Genomic DNA, 14,043 nt, shown 5'->3' with positions numbered 1-14,043 from the left:
AGCGCCTTTGAAGGGCAATCATGCAAATTGCCCGCCCAAAATTAGGCCTATTTGGGCAAAAGTTAGGCATTAAGAGGTTTGCCTTAAGGCCTAAGTTTGGGCAAAAGGCAAAAATCTCTGCCTTAAGGCCTAACTTTTGCTCAAATAAGCCTAATTTTGCTACGAAACTCTGTCTTGCGATTTTTTTTTTGACTGAGCCGAGGTTCGAATCCATAACCTCGGGGTATTAGGCGAAGGACAAAAATTAAAGACCCAAAATTCGAGGAACAAAAATTAAAGACCACCTCCGAATAAGGTCAATTGAAATAAATGGGGCAAGTCATTGCCCGGGGGGGTGGTCTTTAATTTTTGCCCTCAAAATGGTGGTCTTTAACGTAAAAGAAATGCCACAGCTCAATTCGCTCCTATTATTTTTACATGGGCATAATTTGCAAATTTTCTTGTGACTTTTTTTTCTTTAATACTGAGTTAGGGTTCGGCTATTAGGCGAACGGCAAAACTTAAAGACCACCAATTTGAATAACAAAAATTAAAGATCACCCCAAATGAAGGGCAATGCGCGCAAAAAAAAGTTATGCATGCTCGCAGAGCCATAGTTTACACATTTGACCCAAAAAGGAAAAATAAATACATAATTTGAAATAAATAGTCATTGCCTCCAGCAAAAGAAACAAAAAGAAATACACAGCTCAAACTCCATTATTTTTGGATAAAATTTCTTTTTTATTTGGCTAAAAACAATGAAATTCTAGCAAGTGTTTTACATTATTTGGTTCGAAATGCATCTAAAAAAGAAATAATAAATAAAATACAAAGCTGGGTAAGACATACATGGTAAATTAAGAAGAAACAAGAAAAAAAATAATACACAATTGGATATTTTTTTTTTTTTTTTTGATAAACACGATCTCTTATTATATATATTAAGGCAGTACATGCGCAGTAGTGGTTACAACAAGGTTGCCAGTAGCATTAGTGATTACATTATAATTACTATACTTTGCTAAAGTACTACACTTAGAATTAGATAACATCCTAGTAGATATGAAGCCGAGTCTATCAGCTTCTACTGCCTCTTCAACTGCCTGACTGGGGGCCTAAGCAAAAGGAGTAAGCGGCAACAGAGGTTCATCAAATATGCTTCGATACTGTGATACTTGTGCAGCCAAAATATGGGCTATATATAGCAATCATTCAATCAATGGTTGAAAAATCACCTAAACGCTTATTTTTCGATTTTTTCTTACTCCACACATCTTGTCTATGTTCTAGAGTGATGAATAAATAGGGACACCCGTTAAGGTAGCTCCACTGTCAACAATGAAAATATTGCCTGATACATATTCTGAAGAATCATGGATTAAATACCTGACGACTGATGTTATAGCCGGATCTGTTGTTCCAAGATCCCTCAGAGGAATGGTTCTCAAATAACATTATTTGCCCCTACCTTTTGCATAAGTCTCTCTGTTATCTCAGATTTTAAAATTCGTGGTGCTATTGAGTTCACTCTGATCTTGTATACTCCCAATTCAAGTGCCATCATCTACAATTATTTGAATAACATCGAAGAGATTAGAGTTAATGGTCAAAAATGCCTGAAGTATCACTTTTTCGCGTGTCTCGCACCCAAACTATTAGTTGTTTTCTTTTTCTACATGAACTATCACCATCTAGTTGACCTAGGAAAAAGAGTCGAGTTTCAAGGTGTGTGTTTTAATACATAAATTCTGATAGTTCAGGTACTGATAGTTGAGTTATAAAACTCGCGAAAAAGTAATAGTTCAGGTGTGTTTTTTGACCATCATATTATTCGAAGAAATTAAGTGGACAATTCGATAATACAGCAATGGTAGATTAGGACACTAGCTAATATGTACGTACCCTAGTGAGCATGTCAAGAGCCATCTTTGAAGAAGAGTAGGCAATACCCCCGGGTACTAGTATCCGGTTCAGACCAAGAGCTGAAGAGATATTAATAACAGATCCTCCGCCTTGTTTAGCATCGCGCATGCGTCTACAAACATATTTGGACACCAACCATGCCCCTCTGATATTTGTCTTAAAGGTTTTCTCCCACTCCTCCTCTGTCAATTCTAGTGCAGAGCTCACACTACCTACACACACACATATATATATATGATAGTAATAAACAACCAATATAATTCTTAATTCAGTTCAAACTTCAGGTGCACTATTTCAAACTTCAGTTGCAGTAGCTTTAACTATGCTGCAACTATTGAACATTAGTTTGAAATTCAGAGTCATTGCACCTGAACTTTGAACTGCCGACAAAATATAAAAGAGCCTTCAAGAAAGGACATATTGATACAGTATGACTGTTTGAAAATTGCTTTCAGTTTCTGTAGTAACTTTTTGGCATAATAACTTGCTTAGTTTTATGATGAATTTGCATTTTAAATTTCTATTAGATTGTTCAAGTTTGTTGGAAAATTTAGTTTTTTTTTTCCAGGAATTTTAGTTATGTAGATTTTTTGCAGATTATGTCTTCAAGTTGACTATTTAAAGCCTTCTTATTCTTAATAAAATTAGTGAGACAATTTCGATCAATACTTTCAACCCTTTTGGTGCAACATCTTTTAAAAAAACAACAAATACTTATTAGAGATTCAAACCTTGAACTTCAATTTGCTTTGATATCGTATAGAATGTGTGATCATCTTATCTAAAAGCTTTAAACTTAGAGTTTATGCTTAATTTATCTTTAACTGTGGATGAAGATTACCTCTACGGCCAGCATTGTTAACCAAGTCATGGATACATCCGAAGGCGTCCCAAGCTGTTTGTACAGCGGCCTCAATTGTAGCACCATCAGCAGTGATGTCAAGCTCGAGGGCGAATGCATGTTGCTGCTGGCCCTCTGAATTAATCGCATCGCAGAGAGATTTCAGCATGTCAACACGACGAGCTGCAACAATGATCCTGCAACCGGCTTCGCTAAGTTGAGACTCAACTCTCGCCCAATTCCTGATGACGCGCCTGTTACCATAACTACTTTTCCTCTCAGATCTTTCCACGGCTCCATTTCACTTGCTAGTAATAATTGTTGGTGAAATTACAATTGAAAGTACAATTGCAATTGAAAAATAAAATGAAGAAATAAAAATATACGGGCAATAATTGTTGGTGTCTTTAAATTTTACCCCTCATATTTGAAATCTTTAAAATTTGCCATAGTGTTTCGGCTAACACCCATAGGTTTCGTGTTCGAACCACGCGCAGTCAAAATTTTAAAAAAAAATTCGCAAGGCAAGTTTAAATTTCGCTATTGAAATACAAATAATACTTAATGAACTTGGCATAATAATAACTTTGAAATATAAAAGTTTGCCCATTAAAAGTATGTTCCCCACCGGCATAACTTTGTGAAGGAATTATGTCGACCCCGCATACTTATGCCTACGGATTAGCAGTATAAGTAGCAGTTTAGTTCTCGCAAGATAACTTTGATAATTCCTCACAAAGTTATGAAAGTCCCGCATAAAAGTTTGCCCATTAACTTATGCGATGGGGGCATACTTATGCCTTATGAGCAAACTTTGTCTTGAAGCATATATATGTATTTTTTTTTTTTTTAACCACTTATTTGTGTTAGAACGAGTTACAAACATCCGACAAACCTATGTAAATATTGAATCGTTGATGTACTTAATTTCTTTTTCAATTCCCACATAATATCTTCCGATGCCTTCAAATATGTACACTCTTTAGAATCTAAACAAAGCGACATCACTTCAAGTCCATATTTCGAGCCAATTAATCCTTAAAGCATCTTTATAAACCACGAACTTTTTTTTGGTCCAAAACCACGATTATGAGTAAACTACAGCTTGCCTTATAAGGCAAAGTTTAAATTTTTATGCCCTCCGGCGTACTTTTAGTTATGTTTAACCATTTATGGGCAGACTTTTGCCTTGAGGGGGACATTTAGTTATGCCGGATCCGGCATAACTTTAACTTTTTCTCAAAGAACACCGAAATTATTTTTTATTTTATCAAGCTAACTTCATGTATTCGCTCATCTTTCCAAGCAAAGGGCAAAATTTAAAGACCACAAATATGAAGGGCAAAATTTAAAGATCACAAATTTGAGGGGCAAAATTTAAAGACCACCCCAAACGAAGGGCAATCCGTGCAAAAAAATGAAAATATCTTCGGCTGAGGCGCGGATATCTCGCTCTCTTTAAGGAGATTCAAGCCCAATAAGTCTTCCGGCCCGTGAAGAATCTTTTCCCTCCGTGATACGATGACTTATCACGTCGTATAACTCAATAAACTCGAAGTTGGTTCCAAAAAGAAGAACACCTTTTTTCAACTAATTCAACTCTCTTTTATTTTCCCCACTCTTTTACTCCGAAGTATTTTTTCTCTACTCATAAGGTAAGGATGACAAACTATTTATAGTTGAAAAATTTCATCCTTGAATTAATTGGATGAAAAGAGTGAATTAAAGAGATAATAAAGTGGTGTGAATGTGGAGAATAATGGGTAGAAGATTACAAATGTTACAAAAGAATATTGGTCACATTATGGTCAATAAGAACGTCAGAAATTAAGAGACCGTTTTTGTCTTATTATGCCTCCAACGGAAAATGAGTTACTGCCCCTTAACAGCTAATAAGAACTGCACCATTATGGATACTTTAATATGAGGCAAAGAACGGACACAACTATTGCCACTATGAATTGGATAATGAATCAAGTGAAAGACACTTTAATACAATTTATTTTAATATTAAAATGCTTAATTTTGACCACCAATAATGTGATAATGCAGAAAATTATATAGAAAATACGTAAAACTCCCTCCGTCTCATAACACGTGTCACCTTAGCCAAAAACACGCATATTAAGAAACCAATGATGAAGTGTAAAGTTTACCAAATTATCCTTATGTAAAAAAATAAATTATTATTTCCTCTTGATGATTAGAGCATGCATAAGTAATTCATCTTTTGACATTTGAAATCCAAACATCATCGTTTAGAGTACTACTACTTCTTTTGTCTCTTACTAATCCTATCTTCCATAGGCCAAAACTTTCATTTTCACGTGAAACCCAAAATTTAACATTGTGAATCCAACTTTTAGCCTTGAATAAAGAAACTTGTCATTTTTTGTCCAAGGACAAAGATGGAAAAAACTAGTCGATATATGCATTGGTATCCTAAGATGGCACTTATTATGGGACAAATTTTTTTGGCTAAAGTGACACTTATTATGGGACGGAGGGAATATAACATTAATACCAGATCTAACTTCTTTTTGTTTTAGTAGGATGCCGCGGGATCTAAGTTGGCCAACCAGTTGGCCAACCGAAGTAGATTTGTCGTAAAAATGGCCAAAACTGTCAATTCTAGTAAAGACTTTTAGTAAGACCATGCATTAAAATAAGTAGGCTGTACTTAAATTGATCAAAACAGCAAATTAAAGCCCATCCTATGTGGTCCTTTAGGTGTGGAAGGGAGAAGAAGTTTTTCATCTTGAGAAACGAAATGAACCATAGTCAAATTAATAGATGAAGGTACAGTGGTCCGAGAATTAGACCAATATGTTATTATCAGTTCTGCTATCTTAAATTTTGAGTAGAGTTCAAGAGCACAATAATGTGTACAAAGTGAACACATTAAACAAACAACAGCACAATAATGTGTAAAAAAGTGAACTCATTAAACAAACAAGAGCACAAAAATGTGTACAAAGTGAACACATTAAACAAACAAAAGAAAAATGATTACTATTGCACATTTGGAAAGTTACCCAAGTTACCAGAATATAGTTGGAGAATAATTCAGTATACTCACCATTTGCACTTTTTATCACCTCGTGATGTTTTCAAAAATGGGAATGACTCGATGTTGATCTGAGTCAGGACCACAGTCTGTATTTTCTTTACAATCAATTAATGAAGGCCTCAAGTTGTGGAAAATAGCTTCTCTTTTACTCTAACTTGTGTATATGTTTCACACTAATCTTACTTTGCTTTGACGTTTCAGTAATAAAAACAATAAAACAACCATAAATGTCGTGACATGTCGCGAAACGAGTGAGTCAAGTGATATAGGAGAGGAAAATTATGAGGACTACGATGAGGAAACGATGCTGCCTGAGGGTCTCATAGAAGAGGTAGGACAACTTGAAAATGAGCAAAAGCCGAACTTGGATGAAACAGAAGCAATCAACCTAGGAGATGAAGAGAATCTCAAAGAAACTAGGATAAGCAATACCATGTACTTTTGTTCTTTCAGTGAATTGAGAGACTGATATTTTATACATTTGCTGGAGTTGTTCTCACCCCCCACCACATTTTTATTTCATTTGTAATTAATATTGGTTTGATTTGTTTGTTTAATTGTCCCCTCCCCCCTTGCAATTTCATTTCATTTGTAATTAATACTATTTTTTTTTTTGGTTTTATTATGGGCTGTAGAATTTTTGTGCTATTTCACTTTTAATTTATTGTGTTTTTTCTCTTCCCTTTTTTTTTTTTTGATTTGTTTTATTATAGGTTATTTTGTAGAGTTTTTGTGCTATGTTGTTTTAGATTATTGTGTTTTTTGTCTTCCATTCCGGGGTGAACATGGAAGATTTGAAAGAGGAGAAGAGGCTAATATATTATCTTGGAGAAAACACGTATTTTAATTAGATTAGAGGCTGTACCAAAGTTACTGCGCGAAATTGGTACCATGATTTCCTTTTATGTGTTATTTCCATTTGAATTGTGTTTTTCTTTATTTTGACTTCTTCATGAGGAATATTTTGTATTCCAAATTTTAACTACCTCATGAAGTAAAAATAGCAAATTTAAATGAGTATAAAATAAGTAAATCTCCTATTTACAAAAATAAGAAAAGTGACGTTTCTCTTCTTTCCGTTTTAAGAAATCGAAGAAATTACAAAAAATGTAGTTTCATGTATAAAAGTTAATAGAAATATTTAATTAAATTTAATATTTCCAAATGAGGAAAAGGAAAATAATAAATTTAAATCAAATTTATCTAAACTTAAATACTAAAAGTTTCTTTTTTAAATAATTAATTTTGACACTTAGAGTGAAGTTACGCAGGCTTTAGGATTAGCTTCACATCTTCGATTACATATGAATCGTATGATTGTTATTTTGAAAAAACAGGACAAAAAAATTAAACTGTAATTAAGAAGTGAGTAGAATTTCCTCATTTACTTTTGCAATTAGTAATGGAGCAGTAAAAGAAATTTTCGTAATAAAAGAGAATTTTTGTTGGTTAAAATCGCTGATGGTGCTTCAACGGAGAAGTATGATGACACAAGATTGGTGTAGAAATTTATGTTATGGAGTAGAGATTTAAATTTCAAGATTTCAAAATCTTGAAATTTCATTCTATTATTGGAGGATACCCAACCTTCTGTTTTGGTTTAGCTGACATATCAGTTGTACAGGTTGATGCTAAGAGGGCCTTGTCAAGAGAGGAGCAGCAAGGCTCAAAGCCTGGAAATACAAATAGTGCCAGAAATTTTGGAGGTGATGGAGCTCCTAGTGGTAATTCACCTGTTGGAGGTTGTGCTGCAGGAGACATGCAATCAGGTGCTGGTGTTTACATGAACAGTGGCTATGGTGATGCCAGTGGAAACTCTAGCTATGGGAATTCAGCATGGAGATCTGATAACTCGCAAGGTTCTGGTAATTATGGTGCTCCACCAAATGGAGCTCATGGTGGCCAAGTTGGATATGGTGGTGGGTATGGAGGTGCCCCCAGTCGGCAAGCTCAACAGCAGTGAATGAGATGATTCGTGTTGTCTCGGACTTCACCTCTTTTACTGGAGAGTTTTGCGTCACTTTTGCGTTTCACATGCAGAGTGCTGCTCTTGCGAGATGTCACCTGCTAAATGAGATTGGTTGGATTGCTTGAATCCCTAGTAGTTTGCAGTACTTATTTTCTAGTTCATAATAACTAGTATTGTCACTAGTATTACCTATTTCGTGTTATTGTTGTTAAGTGCAGTCTTAATCTCGCTTGCTTATGGTTATTTTATAAGTTAATGTGGTTCATTTGCTTTCATAGTCCACAGATATATTGGCTTGTGTTAAACTTGCGTGAATTTACTTTTTGGTTGAGCCATCTGTTGTGGAGTTAGAATTTGAAGTGGATTTTGACCTCTGCCTTCTGAAGCAGCAGGATGGTTTGGTGCTATTTTACCTATCACTTAACAGAAAAAGTTAATAAGAAGAATAGAACACTTTCTATTTTTCTTTGCGTGATGTAGTCGGACCATGAGATTTGGTGGTGCTACTTACTCATAGGAGAGCAGCTGTAGCGGACTTGGTAGATCAGTATGTATTGGCTAGCGATAATATTAGCGGTAGTTGCATTTTGAGAATGGCATAATGATTTCCCCCTGTATTTGACCTTGTGTTGTACAGGAGGAGAGGCCTGAATACTGAATGTGATGAACAGTCCACTCGGAGATAAATACGACCTTGGGTGCTGGAGATGTTTAGTAAAGAAAGGTACCTTACTGTGGATTTGGCTTTGTTTGATGGGGTATTGTCCTGAAAGTTTTCGTGGTGAAGCAGACCAAGGCCAAGCAGGCGCTGCTGAGTTGAATTCTGTGCAGGGTCGTGACCAACAGCCACCCACTTTGGTATATATTGTACCCAACTGCTGTTGAGTGTTGTATTGGTTCTTTTGGAGCTGGAGAGTTAGACTTTTAGTGTCTCAATAATTTGATTAGGTACTTTGACAATTTAACTAGCAGAATTCTTCTTTAGGTTTGGAACAGTTTTTGTCAATGCAGTGGATTCTTTTCTCAGGATGGTTGTTAGAAATTAAAACGGTTTGGTAGATCACTGGTGTAAGATGATTTGGCTTACCAGTTTCTGCCATGTTTATCCTGTTTATGCGTCATCTTCCATCAGTAGGATAACTTAGTAGTGTATGTTTCTTGTAGAATTAGATTTCAGCTGTCGTTGGAAATGACTCGATATCTTTGTGAATAGACTTTGGTTGGTACTTACTACTTAGCTTCCTGAATTATTTTGCAGATATTTATTGCCAACAGAGATTTGAAAGCATCTGTTAAAAGGTAAAATAGATTACTGATCTGAAATCAATAAACATAAACTTCTGCGCATATGTTAAAGTTCTTCATCACTTTTCATGGCTCTAGAGGATGGTGGACACCAATGCTTTGTACTTCAGCATTTTCATCTGCAAAATATTTCATTCGATATGTTTCAAATCGAAACACCCTAACTCAGGCTCGTCGCAATATTTCTCGCCATTATAACCTGGTAATTGAAGTATTAAATCCTGGCCATATTTTTGCCTGTTGCCATTGTGTAAAATGGGCTGTCAATGTAAAGATGATGAGTATTGTGGTGTTAATTGTTTTTTCCAGAGTAATGAACTCTTCTCACTCTTTATGGATGAGACAGTGCTATACTCATGTGCAATATTCAAGGTTAGCTGTCAAATTTTTAAATGCGTATCACTTTTTTTCTTCTTATGTTGAGCTTATATTTCACATTCCATGGTGATCTAGTTTTCTTTCTTATTTTTCTAGAGTGAGGATGAAGACTTGAAAGTTGCACAACTGAGAAAGACTTCTCTTCTCATTGAAAAGGTAAAAAAGCTCACCGTTTCTACATAAATTTCAGGCATAATTTGATTCTGCTTCTGTTCTATATAGGCAAAAATTAGCAAGGAACATCACATTTTAGAGATTGGATTTGGTTGGGGAGGTTTTGCTGTGGAAGTTGTCAAGCAAACAGGATGCAAATATACTGGTATAACTCTATCCGAGCAGCAACTGGAGTACGCACAGTTGAGAGTTGAGCGAGCAGGCCTTCAGGTATAGCACTTACAATGTCTATGAAAGGATTTCTAGATAACTAACATGAAACTCACGCTATGATATAATTGCTGTAAGTTGAGGCATATGATAAAGATACTAAGAGATTCCCCTTCATGAACTAAACCTTCTCCATTTTCTTCTTTAATCTGTAAGAGCTCCTGAACAATCTAGGTAGCAAGTCAGGCCAGAGAAGTTACGACACAAAATTAGCCAAGATGCTTCTTTCTACATATTATACAGCCCTACACTTGTCCTTATATGATTAACCTGAGAACATGATCTGCTTAGTCCTTATATGATTAACCTGAGAACATGATCTGCTTAGCACATACGAGCCAAATCCGAGCAACTTCAAAGCTAGGGTTATCTATTAATATTCAATTCAATGAAATTATTTCGCAGGATCAAATTACATTTCTCCTATGTGACTATCGACAAATGCCAAAAAGGGACAAATATGACAGGATTATAGTATGGTGAGCTTTTATCCATCTACATCTGTAAATACTTGAACTACCCATTACATGTTGAGCCAGTGTTATAATTGTACTAATTATCATTTTCAGCGAGGTGTTAGAACATGTTGGTCATGATTACATAGAGGAATTTTTTACTTGCTGCGATTCTGCATTGGCAGAAGATGGGCTTCTAGTTCTGCAGGTAATGAATTAAAGTGACCCCTCAACACAGTCCAGTTTGTTCACTTTCTCCCCTCAATTGTTAGAAAATTAGGAGAGAAGGAGCACTCCCAAATCACTCAAATTCTCTTGAAGACAAGTGGATGGAAGCATTCTTCTTTACTTATCCAACTTGACTGACATAAAATGATTAAACTACATACGTATAAGACTTCTTCTAGCATGTATCTAGTCTAGTAAATGTACCTTAATTTAATGCTAAACTTTTTCCTCTTTCCTAGTTTATGAGCAAAACAATAGATGCATATTTAATTTCCTAATACATGAACTAAGATAATTCGTGTATCGAAAAAATCTAAGGAAGCTTTTCTCCTTCCAATACGACTTCCATTTTCCACTTTGTTATAATTTTCTCTTCAATTTTTTTCACTTCTCTCTTGAACTAGTTTCTTTAAGCTGCTTTTCACAAGGGTTGGCTTTCTTTAGTTCATTTCAGTACCAGATGGGCGGTATGATGAATACAGGCATAGCGCTAGCTTCATAAAAGAGTATATATTCCCAGGTGGATGCTTGCCTTCACTAAGTCGAGTAACATCAGCCATGGCTTCTGCATCCAGTCTGTGGTAAGAATGAATTTATATTTTTTGAATGTTTTGATTTCACACTAGTGTGCTTGTCAATCTTTAAAAAACATTTCATTCTGAAAGCATTTGATAAATGATATAAATGCAGTGTAGTGCACCTGGAAGATATAGAAATTCATTACTATCAGACACTGAGATATTGGCGAAAAAAACTTCCTGAAAAACAAAAGGTAACAAAACCAAAATAAGTCCAAAGCCTTCTGTGCTGAGTTAAAACCGTTTACTTCATGAATCATTTGTAGCTTGATCAGTTCGAAATGCTGATACTTGATCATTGATAACTGTGTCACTAGCCAAATTCATGCTTTGGAATTCGATGACAAGTTCATCAGGATGTGGGAGTCCTACTTTGACTACTGTGCTGCTGGATTCAAAACATGTACGCTCGGAGATTATCAGGTACGATGATAAATCTTTCAAAATATTTCATATGGTAAAACCATCTCTAAAGACGCAAGCAATTTTTCTTTGTTTGTTTGGACATAAATGTTGATTATATAATAATCTTACCAATGGTCAAAAAAATAAATGTTGATGACATATAATCATAAAAGCAAGAGATGCAGTCTGTTGGATGGTGCTCAGTGACACTTGTAGGTATCAAAGAATGAAAATAATGTCAATTATGTTTGTTTGTTAGAAGAACATAATATCAATGTGTTTGTTGGACTAAGTGGAAATACAGTAGTAGTAGATCGAGGCAGTTATAAAGGAATAAAGGTTAGATAAAAACATGAGAGCAATGTTGAATTATGTTAACTATCTCATCAGTAAGTTTAAGTTATTAGAGTTAGTACAAACTTTTATAATTCTACTTACGTATATTTTTAACATGCCGCTTCGAAAAGCTCTTTTTGTGGGTAGGGTAGATGTGAAACTCAAATTCTGTCTGTATCATGTTGAATTACCTGAGCTACTTTTTATTTTTTTTATTTTTTGGATCATCATGTTGAAGTCCAACTTTGAGCTACTTCATTTAAAAATTTAAGCTATTAGAATGGACAAACTTTTATGTTTTAAATGACGTCTTCAATAGTAAATTCATGGATACACTTATTCCATCTTCTTACAACAAATCTCGAAATAATTTCACCAAATTTGAGAAGTAAAACAACTGATCAAGTGATGCTTCTTACCTTGTAGATTGTATTTTCAAGGCCAGGCAATGTTGCAACATTTGGTGATCCTTACAATGGTGTGCCTTCAGCTTATTAGAGTTTCTTTGTTTGGAATATTATATTGGAACTTTGTCTTTGCAAATAAATAGTTCCTTAAAACAGTATGAAAGACGTAATGAAGACATATGTGTCATTGGCTCATGCTTAATTGTTAATTCTGCGATTCTCTTGTACTGTACTCTGTGAACTTTTTTCAGTCACCTAATAAAAGTTATCGAAGGAATTCACTATTATTGAAATAGGAAAAGGAGATATTCTAGCTGGTTGAAATTTGATTCTATTCAACTATAATGAAGCTTAGGAAAGAACCAAAGATATCGTTTAATTAGAATGAATCAAGAAAATTGTGCCAGAAAATTAACTTTTTCACATCTTTTAAGTTTCGTTAATATAAAAATTGTGAGAAAGCAGTTAAAATTCTTGGGGGAAAAAGCTAGTCACCGTATTGATCCTGCAAAAAGAGAATGAAGTTTGAAAAATGGTTTCTTCTTATCTAAACCTTTCTTTTCCTTTCTAACCAATACTTGAAAAAAAGAAGACATTTTTCCATCCTTGCTTCTTGATAGAGAGAAATAACCAACCCTATTTTTCTATAGATCAATATATTATCAAAATGAACACAGAATGTTGTCAACTGAAAATTCTGGTTGGGGACGTCTCTGCATATGCAGTGTGCAATGATGGGCGGCTCAACAAATTTGGTGGCTAAACTGCAATACGAGGCCTTAATTTATTTTGTGTCATTTACTCCAACGACAAATGCAGATGACCCAAAAAAGATCTATATTTGGAGGTACTGTAAAGATCTAAATGAGTTTTTTTTTCAACACTAATATCAATCATAATTTCAAAAAGTTTCTTTTTTATACTTGTTCAATCCCAACATACTTTTCATATTTCGTTTCTAAAGAGTCAAAACGTAACATTTTGATCGACATTTTGAAGATGATCTTTTCATCATATTGATATGAAAAAAATTGCAACTTACAGTACTTTTCGTATAGTTTTTGAATATCTAACTTTTAATATATTGAATTAAACAGATCTAATTTAACTTCACATATTAATCAATTGACTCTCGAGAAGTGAAAGATACCAATTATTTTGACATGAAGACAATAAATATTTCATAGATTCTATACTATACTTTTTAATAATTTTTTTTAAAAAAAAAAAACATATACACGTACTATAATTGAAAAATGGCCTTAGAGGCCTAACCCTCTAGTTGGCCCTGTGTGCAATGCATCCCAAGACTTTATTTGTTGTATCAGCAGCGGCAATTGTTGGATCAATAGATGACGTGAGTGCGTTTTGAATGAGTTGGTTGACAAAACAAAGAGTAAATCTTTGGATTGGCACTAGAGACTGTGCACAATTGTGATAGTACGAGAAGGGGACCATGCATGAGCATGGAAAATTGCGCCTTCCAGGCTGCGATGTTTTGGCAGCTATTTAATTTTATTGGCAATTGTGACGCAGGATTAAACTGGAGGATCGTTGCACCGATATTACTATCAGCATTAACAACTCTAGTAGTGTTGGCCAATTGTGGAGGGTGGGCGGGAGATTAAAAAAAATAAGGATCTTACTCGTTAGAGTTTATTGTGGCTCTGATACCATAAAGGAACGAGATTGAAGGCAGAAAAACTTGACTCATGTTATTGCTTGAATGCTGCCATTAAATACAAGATAATCTAACAATCTAGCTAAGCCACAAATAGAAGA

At 34.8% G+C, this 14,043-nt stretch overlaps 1 protein-coding gene, 1 long non-coding RNA gene and 1 pseudogene across 2 annotated transcripts; 2 read left to right on the top strand and 1 right to left on the bottom strand.

Moving 5' to 3' along the window:
- Positions 1-938: 938 nt before the first annotated feature.
- On the bottom strand, positions 939-3,107 carry LOC132068203 (uncharacterized; annotated as a pseudogene).
- A 4,034-nt stretch (positions 3,108-7,141) lies between these two features.
- On the top strand, positions 7,142-8,893 carry LOC132037041 (uncharacterized). The gene is made up of 2 exons (XR_009409760.1): positions 7,142-8,332; positions 8,423-8,893. It is a non-coding gene; the product is annotated as an uncharacterized LOC132037041 (long non-coding RNA).
- Positions 8,894-9,133: 240 nt separating this feature from the next.
- Positions 9,134-12,373, top strand: LOC132061450 (uncharacterized). Its single transcript, XM_059454269.1, is given in 11 exon segments — positions 9,134-9,292; positions 9,400-9,462; positions 9,565-9,624; positions 9,691-9,852; positions 10,258-10,331; positions 10,422-10,515; positions 10,980-11,116; positions 11,226-11,283; positions 11,285-11,307; positions 11,431-11,536; positions 12,281-12,373. Coding segments are annotated over 11 exon segments (1,008 nt in total). The 3' UTR covers positions 12,353-12,373.
- The last annotated feature ends 1,670 nt before the right edge of the window (positions 12,374-14,043 follow it).

The sequence above is a fragment of the Lycium ferocissimum genome, chromosome 1 (assembly GCF_029784015.1).
Source record: "Lycium ferocissimum isolate CSIRO_LF1 chromosome 1, AGI_CSIRO_Lferr_CH_V1, whole genome shotgun sequence".
NCBI lineage: Eukaryota > Viridiplantae > Streptophyta > Magnoliopsida > Solanales > Solanaceae > Lycium > Lycium ferocissimum.
The sequence above is the reverse complement of the archived record's forward strand: the minus strand, read 5'-3'. Positions and strand labels throughout refer to the sequence as shown.